Source organism: Stylophora pistillata, chromosome 5 (genome assembly GCF_964205215.1).
Source record: "Stylophora pistillata chromosome 5, jaStyPist1.2, whole genome shotgun sequence".
NCBI lineage: Eukaryota > Metazoa > Cnidaria > Anthozoa > Scleractinia > Pocilloporidae > Stylophora > Stylophora pistillata.
The window spans coordinates 36,252,189-36,267,313 of NC_142523.1; the positions used below are offsets into that span (position 1 = coordinate 36,252,189).

Genomic DNA, 15,125 nt, shown 5'->3' on the forward strand with positions numbered 1-15,125 from the left:
GTAAGGGAAAACCACGATTAGCCTGGGGCAATCTGCTGCTTAAATGCGAGAATAACGCAAGGAAAGTGCAGTTAGCGTGCTGGTGACGTGAAACAGACTGCGAGGAACTATACAAAACATTGATTCTTAGTCACAAGACCAAATCAAACCGTCAGATTTTATTTGATTTTACAATGATTACTAGAAATCTTACAAAGAAGATTATGCTTCGTCTTTCGGCACACACTGCCTTATGGGAAAGGGAATCTTCACGATCGGAAGTGTCACGTGAGTCGTGGTTTTACAAACCAAATGTTCCTGACAGCCGCACTTATGCACGCTCTAAAAGTTAAATAAAGAAAATAATGTCTGGTTAGGAAAGTAGATCGGGTTCATTACAGTAGCGGAATAAACGAAGAGTCCTCAGGGGGGTGGGACTCGGGGGAGCGTGAATGCCTGTTTACTTTCCAGTGAGATTTCGGTGGTCTATTCTAACTTTTGAAACCCCATTTTTATCACTCTATAGTTCCCATTTGACAAAGCTTACCTATGTATTTACACTTTCAGAGCGTCCCAAACAACATTGACTCGTTTTGGTGGCTCGACTTAGCTATAGAAGTTGGAACAATTTTTAGCTGTAGAAGAAGGAACAATCTTTAAGGAGTAGATGGACACTCCTCAGTGGGTGGGCTTTGGGCACTCTAGATTCCACTTTCTTATTTTGGACCCTCTTTGTTCCCTTCCGATTTTTAGCCCCCAAACCAGTCTGTTCTCAGATTTCAGTTTGTTCTCAGATCGCGTGATTCGACCGAGACAAACTTATGAAAGACTGGGGAATAGGCATCAGCATCAAAGGAAACCCGCCTACCATCCAAGAGCGCTTCTCGATTACATGTTGTAAAGATCAAAAGTTTATGTAGTCAAAACAGCCAATCAGAACTAAAGAAATATTACAAGGAGCCAATAGGAACTCAAAGTGAACGCCAAAACCCCCTGAACAACTTTGAACGCGGGACCAGTCGCGATTGGTTTTCATTTTGAATCTGGTTGGTTGAAAAAAAGACGCAAGCTTTCTTAACCAATCACAGAGTGATGAAGAACAAAACCAAAGTGATCCACGATTCTTTCAACACTTCATTACAATTGAACTATTCACAGTTATTGCACTTACCCTGAGGTAACAAGTGAAGTATTTCACCAACTTCAGGCTACATCGCTTGTTAAACAGACAACAGGTGTTTGGCCAAAAGCAGTCGGCTGCCGCCGTGCATTTCTGAAATCAAAGTTGAACAAAGGCAAGATTTCATGATAATGATTTTTCCTCGTTCAAAGAAACAGCATAATTTCTGATGCTTCCAAAAGACAAGGAAAGCAATTCTTATTATAAGGTAGGACAGAGTTTTGTTAAAACCGTTGTAACACGATTTCTCTCGACTACAAGTTATTCTAAACGCTGCGAGGAAAAAATAATTCAAATTTTTGCTTAAGTTCTGACAGTTTCTGATCCAATAGAAATAAGAAGGAAAACCTTGCAAGGACAAAATACACAATTATTTTCTCTGTTTTTTGTTTTTGTTTTTGTTTTTTTCATTATCAGTTTCCTCACCTTGCCAGGATAAAATCTTGATGCCGGATCCAGTACTGCACTGCCAGGGTCCAAAGTTTCACTGACATCAATTTCTGTTAGTTTTTCGACGACGATGGGCTCATTGATCGGCATGCATTGCTTCACTTCAGCTGTTTGTTCTCTCATGTCAATTTCCCATGTTACCTTGCAGGCTAAGCCCGGTGCACAGTTACAATTGGGATTTTCCTGGGAATGAAAAGAAAACAGCTTTAGGTTAGGAGCTTAAGAAAAACGGCGATATTCTCGCAAATGTCAAAGTTCTAGACTTACCAAAGTGTCGCACGCTGAATACTTCGGCAAACTGAAGCAAGCCTAACAAAGATAATAAGTTTGATTTCCAACTAAGAAGAGTTTTACACCATACACCTTAATCTTATCTAAATCGTTATTTAAGCTGAGATTGCTAACTCTGTTGCAGCCGTCGGTTTACTCCAACCTTAATCATCCCTTTAGCAATTGAAAATCAAAACAGACCGCTTAAATTTTCGTTTTAGTATGAGTGTGTGAATAAAATTTCTACGCAAACTATCACTCACGATTAAATTATCTATATCTTTTGACAAAATATTTTCTCGTCTTTTTCGTCCAGTTAGTATCGATACCCCGTTTGTTTGTTTGTTTGTTTTTTATGCAAAGAAATTGGAGGCAATCAAATTGAATTACACCAGGACATTTTAGTTACACTGCACCCCTTAGCCTACCGCTCTTACCTGATATCTTTAAACTCTTTTAGCCCTAAGATCATTTTTACTAATTCTCCTTACCTTCTGCCATGCAAATCTTATGATGTTAGTTTGGGGAGTCTGGTATTGGATCAACTAATAATCTCCTAGTTGATGTTTTCCTTTATTTTAAAGATAACTTCTGTCCAGTTCACTCAAGGAAGTTAAAGGATTAACAACTTGCTTTAGAGCGTTTCTGGTTCCGAAACGAAAAGTAATCTCTTTTAAGCTTTATATGAACAACTTACCAAAGACAACGAAAAAAGCAGCATCAGGACTGCTACGGTTTTCATTTTGAGGACCTGAATCTAATCGGAACCTTGAGGATCGAAATTGACTCAGTCTTAACTGAGTAAAACTACAGATTGACGGGTCAGTTATTTTTATACGTTTTTCTCACGTGATCGCAGATTTCGCGCAATGCTATTGAGAACCTGTTTGACAGGCTTTTGAGTAAACATGGCTGGATTATGTCAATCTAATAACCGACATGACAGTGTTCCAGGGCTTTAAGAAACTTTTCAAAAGGAAATGAAGATGTATGCCATCCGCAGAAACATTTACTGGCCTCTTACTGAAAACATTAAATTGTCGTTTAGCGCATTCTTATTATTTCTCAAGAGAAAATGGCGGGGAGGGCTTAACTGAAGACTATGAGTCATCACTTAGAATCCATAAGTAGCCGTTTATGAAACGTAAAAGAGTTTTAAGTTTGGTTATGCTTACAAAAGCAACACCACTTATATTAGCTTCCTCTTTACTTCTTAGAAGTACAACGTACAATCTCTTAAACATGTTATCGATTGTTAATTCAGCCTGTGTCCAGTTTGCGCGAATTCAAATAATCTATCACAGTCGTAAAGAACTTGTAATATATGTTAAGCATCTGTGAAAACACGCCACATACAAGAAACAACATATTTAACAGTCTAATGGAAACTTAGATAAATATTGAGTAGAAGTAACACTTTACAGCACATTTAAGCAAAGGCTCCTAAATCTGTTTGCAGCTTTTGCTGTAGTATATATTCTCGAGAAAGTTTGAAAAAACGCCATTGTTGGAGAGAGTTTGGTTATATCAGCTGAGTTGATTTTGTAAATTGGCCACCGTAATTAGTTTCTGTGGCTGACGTTTCTAGCGTTAGCCCCTCGTCAGAGCGAATAGAAGGATAACGCTCGAAACGTAAGCTTAGAAACTGTCTCAGGTGGCCAGTTTAAGTCATCAAGTCAGTTGGCCATACCATTATCGCAACCGCAGTTATGCTTATCAGTTATGCTATTGTTTTAAAGATGTGTAGGGTATTTCAGTTTCTAAACTGAGTAGAAACATTATAGTAAAGCATGCATGTGATCTTGGGTTGATCACATGCAAAGTGGTTCTCGCAATGTAATAGACGTATGTTGAAACTGAGGTCATTATGAAGTCAAAATACTTGTCAACATGCAGCCGTCTTATGATGCAAGGGGGCACTCGATGCCCGGGGCATAGGGTGTGGGACTCCAGTCCTTCTAGGCACTATTTGGACGCTAATATCAACTGAGCTACGAAGCCCACTTATGCTGGGGGCAAAGCAAATTTTAGTCACGTGTTCATCGTTCCCGCAGGGGAATGTGAACAAATTTGATCTGCTGTTCGCTTTAGTTCTATCGTTGGTGCTTTTCGAATTCTTTCGAGGCTTAGTGCTTTCTTGTTGCTCGGAAGAAGCTGGTGTTGGCATCCCACTTTTTTATCTCTCTGTGGGAGGGCCAGCGTAAATAATAAATTTTCTTTTCGAACCATGCCTATCAAAAATAGTATGAGGCCAAGGGCTTCATATAATCTGTAATTATATTTAGTAGTGACATGCGATTACAGAAGAAAATTGAAAGCGAGAATTAAGGAAATAATTGCCGACCAAAGAAGCTCTTGATCGATACACAAATTCTCCTTGTCATTCATAGAAAATGTATACAGAACATTGTGGAGAATATGAGTTCTGATGACAGGGGGGGTATGAAGGGAAATTTAGTAGGTAACAGGTAGCTCTAGCAAAAGGAGCAGAGGAGTCGAATTTAGTTGTTAAACGCGTGAGTTGAAGTCCTTTCCGGATAATTGTGTTTTCACGTCTTAAAAGCAAAAGTAAACATTATCTGCCAATCAGTTTTTTCATTGAATCATCTTGTATCATTGGATGATGGTTTCATTTATGATTTGAGAGCAGCAGCGCTCATGATGTCATTTGTGACAGTTTTCGACTCAGCCAAGCTTTAGATAATAATGCTAAAAATTACCCAGCATCGTAATAAAATTATGACATACGAAAATGAAACGTGGAGTTCTGGTTTCCGTTTCCAGCTCTATTTTCTTCAAATTAGATACAACTTCCGCACGACTTCCTATCTGAACAAAAACACTGTACATGTTACATGTTCATTTTGGAGACAATCACGTTTTCATCTAGAGTCAGGAGCTAGTGAAAGTTTGATCGCGGAGACATTTTTTCGAGAAATTTTTCTTTGAGATTGAGGTAAGAATTCAGTTGTAGTACATTGTTTTTGGCGTCATTCAAAAAACTTGTGTGTTAAATTTATTTGACCACAAATCGACAAATTGACGACTATTCCTGCAAATTGAGTCGACTAATTTAGATCTTTTTCTATATTCTACTCGCCATGGGGATCGAAGCGGTCCCAAGTAAGAGCGCTACATTGGGAAAACTGTTGAAACTCGGAGATTCATCATTCAGAAGCTGGAGAATTTAATAACGTTTATTTCTATTTCATATTCAGTGGCAGTCGGCCCGATAAAATGTACAGTGTTTTGTTATCTTTCTTTTTTATTTCCCTGGTAGATCAAAATTCATCAAAAATATAGGATACATTTCAAATTTTCTTGAAGCTGTTTTTGACTGTAATATGTTTTCCCCTTTTACCTTTGTATTCAGAATCGTTTTTCAAACAAATGTTTATGACACAAAGGAAATCTGTCTGGTTCTGTTTTATTCTTAGTTATGGCTGAAGATAAAGTTTCGCAATTGAAAGAAGAACTAGGTCTGGAGAGCGAGAGTTCCACAGGTAAAAGAAACTATATTTCAACTAATTATATATGGCATGCACATAGTAGGAAACTGGAAAAATTAATTCAATTTTTAACCAGAATAACGACGAATTTCTATAACAGCATTAACACTAACAAATGAAAGAAAAGGACAGGTTTTATACCTTAATTAAGGAGATAGCCGCTTGTTTCACTCAGATGTTAGAGTCAGACGTGTGTGGTTTTTCATTGACCTTTGGAGCCAGTTTGTGCCAGGGGAGATTTTCGCTCCAAGGGTCGATTGCTACAGTGTCGACATCTTCGCAAATTTTTTTAAGGGCGACACACGACAATCAAAAGTAGAAAAAAAAAAAAAAAAACGGCCGTGTTAGATACTATCTGTAGTTCAGGGTACTGGCTTCTCTGGCAATAAATCGAGCTTGCATACTTTAAAAGTGGCTATTAAAGTAAAACGTAGAAGGTATCTTAGCATTGTTTTTATTTGTAGAGTTTTTTTTTGTTACGTGATTAAACGGCGTACGATGTACATCACATGGAAAGCAAGTGGTGCAAATCTGTCTTGACACCTTGCAGAATTCCTTCGTTGTTTTTTTGTTTACGGAAACTCTCGCTTTATCATTTGTTCTTTAGTCTGCTTTACTCATCTTCATGAAAGTTTTAAACCGTAACTATCATTGCAGTTTCACTATCAACCGAGTTCCAAATTCATGTTAACGCCCGCTGGAGTTACACTTCGACATTATTTCCTCAAGAAAAAATGATGGAACAAAGCAAATCTATCGATTGGAGCTCCCCAGTATTAGGTTTGCAAAACTCACGTGCCCATTGAAAAGCTTTGACTTATAAGATGCAACTTGAAGAGTGACGTCACAATTGTCGTTTTATAATTTCTTTTTCGAATCCTGAGAATATTTGTGGCTTCCTTGTAACCAACCTCTCACGGCAGTTCTTTTAATGTCTTGCCATTGCCGCATTGAAAAGCCTTGACTAATATATAGAATGAAACTTTGAAGAGTGACGTGACAATTTTGGTTTTTTAAAAATTTCATTTTCGAATCCTAAGAATATCTTTGGCTTCCTTGTAACCTTTCACGGCAGTTCTTTCAATGTCTTGTCATTTACTTTGTCTACTCCCCCATTCCGTTACACTTAAAGCCAAAGTAACGCCATGAGATCCGTATTGTCCTCTATAATTAAAGTGGCTCACCAAATTTCTAATCGATTTAAATTGTAGCTACATGTAAAGAGCACGTGACAAAAGAAAACCAGATTTAGATGTTTCCTGAGGATTCCGTAATAATAATACTAAAAATAATGGTAACGTTATAAATAAACCATTATAGTTTGACACTCTCTCGAAGAGTGTGATTAAAAAAGGCTAAATAAAAGACTTATGAAAGGTAAAATATCAGCAGAGTATAAGGAAAAATAAATAAAACCGACGACAAAAACTATCACAAAAATAACCAAATAGTCCTTGCGGTATTTAATTCTGCAAAATTTTAGATCTCCGGATCATATTTCATTTTCGAGCTAAGAGTGTTGAGGCAGTCGCATTCACAATTTCATTTACAGGAGAGTCACGCTAAAACTGAGTTTTTTTAGGTATGTCGGAGAGCAGAGTCTTGGAAATCCAAGGAAAACTGAATTTGGATGATAAGCTTTCTTCAGGGGAAGGAAACAAAACAGCAAATAAATTGCTCTTCTTAAGTTTGTAACATTTTTAAGAAAGAAAGTTACCTAAATAAAAGATCGTATAAAAAAGAAAAAAAAAAGCAAACAAACAAACCGTAGTCAACGAGTTTACTGGATGCATTTACTTTACATCTGTTCTCAAAATGAACAATTACTTTCCATAGGATCTCTAGACATGGATAAATGTCAAGCTGTATTCAAGAAGGAGTCTGTTGTCCCTGGTCACAAATCACGAGGTACAAGTAACCTATGTGAGCTGAATGTGTATGAACCCTATATCATAAAGAATAGTTCCCGATGGATTTCGTGACTTCATTCACCATAATGAATTTTTTCAACCATTTTCACGATAGAAACGAAAAAACAAATTAACAGTTTTAAAACTTGTCCAGCAGGCTTTTTCTCAGCAGATTGAAAACTTTCTAGTCTTGTTACAATTCTTATGACCGATGACATTCTTTGATTTTGGGTTACCAAAGAGGAGCAAGTAAAAGACACCGAAGGAAACCAAGACTTACCTGACAACAACGGTTCATTTGGTGAGAAAAGCACTTAGTAAATACTTATCAGACTTTTCTCGAGTTATGCAATAATAACAGAACATAGTTTGCTCTCACGATGGACAGAAAGTATTTGTGCTGTTCATCAACTCGTCCTTCTAAAATTTGCATGATCCTGTAGGTCTAATTACGCACTACACCACTCGCTGTAACTTTGCCGCCCGTGATAGGATACCATTTGGATGGGTGTAACAAGTTCAATTTCTGATATCCGATCTTGATCATAAGCTGCCTATCTTTTTATTTTATTTGTTGTTACAAACTAGACCGGTCATACTGAACTAAATTTATACTGCACTGAGCTAAACTTCAATAGTCAACCGACCATAATGAATAATAACAAAGTAATATTCATTCAGATGCGTTAAACTAGACTTAACCAAGAAGACATTTAATTCAATTTAGATAAGATACATCTTTTCCACGAAATTTCAGGGGCAGATATAAGTGAACCTACCTCAAGTGATAAAGGAGTGGATTTTAAAGCTTCTTCGTCAATTGCAGGTAAATAAGCCTGACTTGGATTACAATAAAACATCTTCGTGTAGAAAAGTATCGTTTAAGGATTTCATACAATTATGTCACGTGACATGACCCAGACAGTTATAGGAAGAGTCGGCAGAATCTAATGATGATGAAAACATAAGTAGTAACAGAAATATGATGATGTTGCAGCGATAAAAACGACGACGACGATCATTCATACCCTTTTCTTTTAATTTTAGACTCGGAGAAAACTCAAGTTTCACCGGCATCTGGAAAACTGGCAATGGAGGATTTGGAGATCGGAAGTTCTACAGGTACAGAGTTAAACTGTCAACAGTTTAGAAGTATTAAAATAAAAAATCTGGTTTATAAATTAAATTTTGGTTTAGAATGAATTAACTGGCAGCCACATATGATACAGTATTGAAATGCTTGAGAACAATAAAAAGCAACAATACTGAGATAACGTGTGAAAAAAGGTGCAGTTATTTTTCTTGATGTATGCAGAGTAGGGGGTTACCTTCTAGAAATTCATTATCCTTCATCTTTGAAAGGAACTTTCGCAAGAACAGCGCAATATGTTTGATTCTTAATTTATTTTAGATGCTTTTAAAGGGAAAGACTCAGTAAACCAAGGAAAGGTGCATTTGGATGATGAGCTTTCATCAGGTGAGAGAAATGAAACAACAAATGAATTGCACTTTTCAAGTTTGTGACTACAAAAAGACCTTAAGGAAATAAATTAAACGCAAACAACTGATTTATTACGGTTCAAAGTTTTCTTTGCTTAAAGTAAAATATTCTTTTTTACCATTTCAAGGTCAATTTGGATTAAAGGAATCAGATGACGGTGACGGCAAATCAACAGGTACAAGTAATTAATACAAACTCAGAGTATGTGTGAGCCTAAGCCTAAATTAAACACTGGGAAAGCAAGTGAGCTTCGAAAGATTTAACACGGACTGAATAACTTTTTTCGGGTCAATATTTAAGATAGAAATAAAGAAGAAATTATCTTACAACCTTAATCTGCACAATAACCATGCGATGTAATTTTTTTAACTTTTCCAACTAGTTTCGGTCTTAGATATTTTTACATCAAGGGGAAAAACCTTGAATATATTTTGAGATGAAGAAAACAAAAGTCGTTAGTTTCTCACGAGTTAGAGTGTTATTATTATTTATATGTATTGGTATTTTAGTTGGTCACCAGGCCTCCCTTGTAGCAGCTGAAGGAAGTCAGGACTTTGCTGACAACAGTTCACTAGGTAAGAAAAAGAAATAAACCTTCTTGAGATTTTTTGTATTATCAATGATAAGACAATTGGAAGCGGAAGTTTTTCAACTATAATGAGCAAAGCAAATATTCTTGGCATGAACAATCTAAGAAACCACTTATCAGTCGCGCTATCACATATTTTGGCCATGAATTTCCCTTTGATCAGTTGATAACTCAAAAAAGATTGAAAATCATTTCTTTGTAAATTAATTGACAGAAAAAAGTGAAGCTGCTTCTGTTGAGAAAAAACTGAACATGAAGGATGCTCCCTTAGCAGGTAAGCGAGGAAGTGAGGTGAAATCAAAGTCTTTAAAATATCGAGCCTGGTGGAGTTTAATTGACCGGATTTATTTCCACACTCTTTTCTCTCTAGCCCTGTTGTGGGAAAAGTAAACAGAATCTATTGATAATTAAAACATATATAGTAACAAGATTATGATATTGTTCATGTCGATAAAAACGGTGATGACGACCAGTCAAACCCCTTTTTTCTTTATTTTAGAGCCGGATAAAACTCAAATTTCATCGACACCTGGAAGAATAGAGGAGTTAGAGATTGGCAGCTCAACAGGTACTGAGTTAGACTTCAAACATTGTAGAAGTATATTACAATCATCAATCTGATTTATCAATTAAATTTTGGTTGAAAATTAATTAACAGACAGCCACACATAATAAAGTACTGAAACGCTTGAGAACAATAAAAAGCAACAAGACTGAGATAACAGGAGCGATAGAGGGTGCAATTATTTTTCTAGGTGTGTGCGGAGTAGGCGATTACTTGCTAGAAATTCATTATCCTTCATCGTTAAAAGGAAATTTCTAAGGAACAGCCCAGTATGTCTGATTCTTTATTTATTTTTAGATACCTTGGAAGGGAAAGATTCAACAAATCAAGAGAAGGCTGATTTGGATGATGAGATTTCGTCAGGTGAGAGAAATGAAAAAGCAAATGAATTTCACTTCTGAAGTTTGTGACTACAAAAAGATCTTTGAAAATACACGCAGATAAAAATAAACGCAAACAACTGAATCATTACGGCTCTAAATTTCGTTTGCTTAAGGTGAAATATTCTTCTTTACCATTTCAAGGTCAATTTGAGTTCAAGGAGTCAGATGACGGTGACGGCAAATCAACAGGTACAAGTAAATAGTGCAAACTTATAATATGCGTTAGCCTAGGCGTCAATTAAACACTGGGAAACAAGTTACAAGGCAAGTGAGCTTTCAAAGATTGAAAATCGATTGAGTAACTTTCTGTTGGTCAATATTTAAGACAGAGACAAGGAAGAAATTATTTTACAACCTTAATCTGCATAATAACCATGCGTTTTAATTTTTTCACTTTTCAAACTGATTTCGGTCTTAGATATTTTTACGTCAGGGGTAAAAACCTTGAATATATTAGGAGATGAAGAAAACAGAAGTCGTGAGTTTCTCTCGAGTAGGAGTGTTATTATTATATATGCATTATTAACCAAGCGTGAGGTCAAGATGGCTGGATAGTGACCAAGTTCTGTTTTTGCATTTTTATGGACCGTGATGAAGTCGACGTCCATAAAAATGCGAAAAACAGAAAACAAAAAACACCGTGCTATTATCCAGCGATCTTGACCGAACAAGCTCGGTTGATAAAGGATTTATTCAATTGCAAAAAAATGTTCCCTAAATAAGAATTAGGAGTGACCTGTTTACTTTGAGAGTCGAGAAAGAAAGCCAACTGTGTTTGTACTTAACAAACTTACGAGAGTCGTTTCTGTTTTCTTTGTTTGGATTTTCTTAAGCAGCTTTTTGCGTTTCCATAGTTCTAATTCAATTTTTTTTCATGTGCGGGATCGATGCGGAAAATCCTGGGCGGGCAAGATGGGCCCATCTTGGACCGCTCGGGTAGCCACCGGATTCGCTTCATCTTGCTCAAGGGTGCTGCGTGCAATGTATTAATTAATATGTATTGGTATTTTAGTTGGTCACCAAACCTCCTCTGCAGCAGCTGAAGGAAGCCTGGACTCTGCTAACAACAGTTCACCAGGTGAGAAAAAGAAACATAAAGCTTCTTTAGATTTTTTGTAGAATTATCAATGATAATGACAATAACCATGAGTGTTAATTCTTTCACTTCCCTAACTGATTACGGTATTAGGTACTTTTCCCCTTGACGTAGGTCTGCATAATAGCCATAGGTTTTAATTTTTTTACTTTCCAAACTGATTTCGGTATTAGATATTTTCACTTCAAGAGGAAAGACCGTGAATATATTAGGTGATGAAGAAAACAAAAGTCACGAGTTTCTCATGAGTAAGAGTGTTATTATTATTTATATGTATAGGTATTTTAGTTGGTCACCAGGCCTCCCCTGTAGCAGCTAAAGGAAGCCTGGACTTTGCTGACAACAGTTCACCAGGTGAGAAAAAAATATAAAGCTTCGTCAGATTTTTTATAGAATTATCAAGGGCCCCATTTAAGACAACTGGACACGGAAGTTTGTCAACTATGATGAGCAACTGAAATATTTTTGGTATCTGAGAGAGCACTTATAAATCGCACTATCACAAGTTTAGTCCATAAATTGCCTCTTTGACCAGTTGACAACTCAGAAAAGAATGAAAGTCATTTCGTTGTAATTTTATTGACAGACAACAGTAAAGCTACTTCTATTCAGAATAAACCGGATATGAAGTATATTCCGTCAGTAGGTAAGCGAGGAAGTGAGCTTAAATCAAAGTCTTTAAAAGATTGAGCCTGGTGGAGTTAAATGGGCCAGATTTATTTCCATACTCTTTTATCTCTAAGACAGTAATTAACATCAACAATAGGAAAACCTTAGGCAGAAAACATCCCCAATTATTCTTGATCTGGCACATTAGATGCAAAGTTTTATGCGAAGTCCGGTGGTTGTCTTTTGGCAATTTATTATCTTTCATCAATTTCAATTGATTTCCAAAGCACAACCCAATTCTATGTTTTTAGGTGCGTTGAAGGATAAAGCTACAGCAATCCAAGAAAAACTGGATCTGGATGATGGACTCTCATCAGGTTGGGGAAAAAAACGCCCAAGAAGATGATTGTATTCTAAGTTTATAACCACTGAGTACAACGAGCGCTTTGGAAACGAACACACTGACAAACTCAAGTGACAAACTGAACACTGTCAGTGTTCTTTGCTCAAAGTGAATTTGTGTTATTTGCTGTTTTAGATCATTTTGCATCCAAGAAGGAATCAGATGACGATGGAAGCAAACTAAAAGGTACAAAAAGTCATTGAAAACTGATGAGTGTGAGCCACAATAAAGTGACGCTCGGCAAAGTTTCTGTTTAAACCAAGACAAGAAAGCTTAAAATGGAATTAATTCAATTTGTTTCCCAACTACGAGCCAGGCTTCTGAGGCCTTGTTATATCAAACAATTTTATGCTCTTTCTCACACTTTCTATCGCAAGCTATAAGTTCAGCGACTCTTGTACAAAAGGACCTAAAAACAGTAAGGTTACTCGGAAAAACTGTTGCAAGACAATTTGGACTTTCGACAGATTGAACACGGATCGAGTGAGTATTAGTGAGTCAGTCTTAGGGATAGAAAATAATATTTTCTTCACAGCCCAAACATTGTATCGTCACCGCACAATCTAATATTTTCAATTCATTGTTCTAATTGAATTTGGCTTTCTTACTATTTCAAGATTATTTTACATCCAAGAAGGAATCCGCAATTGATGATGGAAGCAAACCAAAAGGTATAAGCAAGAGATAATCTAAACTACTAATGTGTGTAAGCCTAAATCTGCGGGAAATTATCTAGAAAGCTCCACAATTAGGTGAGACTTGGCACAGCTTCTGCTTAAAACAAGGCAAAATAACTTGGAATGTTTCTATCATACAATTTTTTCGTAGAGTTTTCCAACCTTCAAACCAAGGTTTTAAGTCCCTGCAACAAATTTGAAGATTTTTCCGACACTGCGTCGTGAGTTTATTAAGTTAAGCGACTATGGGCCGTGAATCGTCAAAATAAGTACATAAATCAACCAAATTTGTACAAAACGACCTGAGCATGGCAAGGGTTATTTAGAAATGTTGCAAGAGAAGTTGAACTTTCGAGTGAAAAAAATAATAAATTAAAATAATGGATAAATTTTCTTCACAGCTCAAAAGTTGCACCATCGCTGTGCAATTTTATTTTTTTCAGTATTCTAAGCTATTTTATACTTAAATATTGTGACTTTATGGGGAAAATCCTGGAATGTATTACGGGGTGAAAAAATGAAAATCACCCCAGATCGCGCCTGTTTTAATTAACCTTTAGTTTATATTCAGTTGACGAAGAGACCAATATGGCAGCTGATGGAAACTTGGCTGTTGCTGACGTCGACAGTAGTTTCTCAGGTGAGGAAAAAATTAGACTTTGTCAGATTTTAACCTTAATTAAAATGACACAACTCCAACCGTCATTTGTCAGCTATGATGAGCATAACGAATAGTCTCTGTATCGCGACCGTCGAATACACCAGTCTTCAATTGCGCGATCATTGGTTTGATCCAAGAATCGCGCCTGTGATCGAAAGAAAATTAATTTATCACGATAAAGAGAATCAGTTCAAGAGGGAATTACAGAACACACAATATGCGGCAAAAAAAAAAAAAAAAAAAACAGACAGTGAAGGTCTTTTCTTTGTCATTTCTTTAACAGACAAAAGTAAGGCTACTTCCGGTGACAGAAACCTGGATTCAAGCAATACGTCTGTAGAAGGTAAATAAGTCAGAAAACTCGGTGAAATTATTGAAGTCTTAACTGAGAGAGGGTAAGCCTGGTATAGAATAGAAATATCGGCCTGGTATACAAAGAAATTTCTTCTGCAAAAGATTGGTGGTGCTTATCACCAAGATTTTTTGCACCAAGACTAAGGCGAGCTCCATAAAAACTACAATATAAAAAACATTTAGGAACCAAACTAACAGGGAGCGGCTTAAAAGATCAGCGATGAGAACTGGTGATGCAAACAATTACATTCTGAACATCGTTTACCGAGCCGAAATGTTGATTGGGACTCTGCAAGATCGATGTTTAACCGAGTCAAGTTAAACGATTGACTCTCGGAAACTGAATTACCTACTTAGGGCAGATTCTTCTCAACAGAAGGGTAAAAGGCAGGAGATAAAAGAGTAAGATACAAAGGACCGTTAAAAATCATAATTGTTTATGCTGTTATCATCACCCCTTTCATTTTAGTTCTCAAAGAGGCACAAGTTGACGCTGCTGAAGGAAACGAGGACTTTGCCGTCAACAATTCGTCAGGTGAGAAATTGATCGTGATCAGCTTTTAGCATGTGCCATTGATACAAACTCGATGAGGAAGAGTTTAACCTGTCCACAAACAGGGTCAGTTACATCGATTCAATCAAATTGATGCCTTGTTAGTCCAATCAGTGGGGTTAACAACGTGCATGGAAATCAAACTGTATATTCCATGAATTGCACATTCATTAAGGGTCCCTAAGTCGAAAACAAGTTGACTTGTATCACGCGCAAATTATATCTTATATATCGTTGCTATGATTTCAGAGAGCGACAATTCAGGTGATCAAGATGTGGATCCAGACGAAGACCCCTTAGTTGGTAAGTGAGACAACCAATGCGTTGAACTAAACGTTAAATCAGACATCCAGTTAACAATTACAGTTAAACCGCTGCTTTAAAAGCGCTTTTCATTTAAGTGTTGTTAAACCAAAGCCAAAGCAATGTAAGCGCA

The 15,125-nt window shown here is 36.7% G+C and overlaps 2 protein-coding genes and 1 pseudogene across 3 annotated transcripts; 2 read left to right on the forward strand and 1 right to left on the reverse strand.

Moving 5' to 3' along the window:
- Nucleotides 1-165: 165 nt before the first annotated feature.
- Nucleotides 166-2,380, reverse strand: LOC148731719 (uncharacterized; annotated as a pseudogene).
- Nucleotides 2,381-4,731: 2,351 nt separating this feature from the next.
- Nucleotides 4,732-8,964, forward strand: LOC148731720 (uncharacterized). 2 transcript variants are annotated; one of them, XM_088762047.1, is made up of 7 exons: nucleotides 4,732-4,835; nucleotides 5,317-5,382; nucleotides 7,225-7,296; nucleotides 7,540-7,599; nucleotides 8,056-8,124; nucleotides 8,346-8,420; nucleotides 8,710-8,964. In XM_088762047.1, the coding sequence occupies exons 2-7, from the start codon at nucleotides 5,319-5,321 to the stop codon at nucleotides 8,820-8,822; spliced, it is 453 nt and encodes a 150-aa protein (XP_088618173.1). In that variant the 5' UTR covers nucleotides 4,732-4,835; nucleotides 5,317-5,318; the 3' UTR covers nucleotides 8,823-8,964. The 2 variants fall into 2 exon arrangements, with proteins under 2 accessions (XP_088618173.1, XP_088618174.1); XM_088762048.1 differs by lacking the exon at nucleotides 4,732-4,835 and having other exon boundaries at nucleotides 5,215-5,382.
- Nucleotides 8,965-10,246: 1,282 nt separating this feature from the next.
- On the forward strand, nucleotides 10,247-14,133 carry LOC148731721 (uncharacterized; the record flags this gene model as incomplete). The annotated part of the gene is made up of 9 exons (XM_088761934.1): nucleotides 10,247-10,316; nucleotides 10,478-10,525; nucleotides 11,349-11,414; nucleotides 11,712-11,786; nucleotides 12,019-12,078; nucleotides 12,580-12,630; nucleotides 13,062-13,115; nucleotides 13,693-13,761; nucleotides 14,066-14,133. Coding segments are annotated over 9 exons (561 nt in total), but the record flags the coding sequence as incomplete, so codon positions are not given.
- Between the last annotated feature and the right edge of the window lie 992 nt (nucleotides 14,134-15,125).

Coding starts and splice junctions, on each gene's coding strand:
- LOC148731720 (XM_088762047.1), top strand. CDS start 5,319: ATGGCTGAAGATAAAGTTTCGCAATTGAAAGAAGAACTAGGTCTGGAG. Junction 5,383..7,224: donor GGAGAGCGAGAGTTCCACAG/GTAAAAGAAACT, acceptor TACTTTCCATAG/GATCTCTAGACATGGATAAA. Junction 7,297..7,539: donor CCCTGGTCACAAATCACGAG/GTACAAGTAACC, acceptor GGGTTACCAAAG/AGGAGCAAGTAAAAGACACC.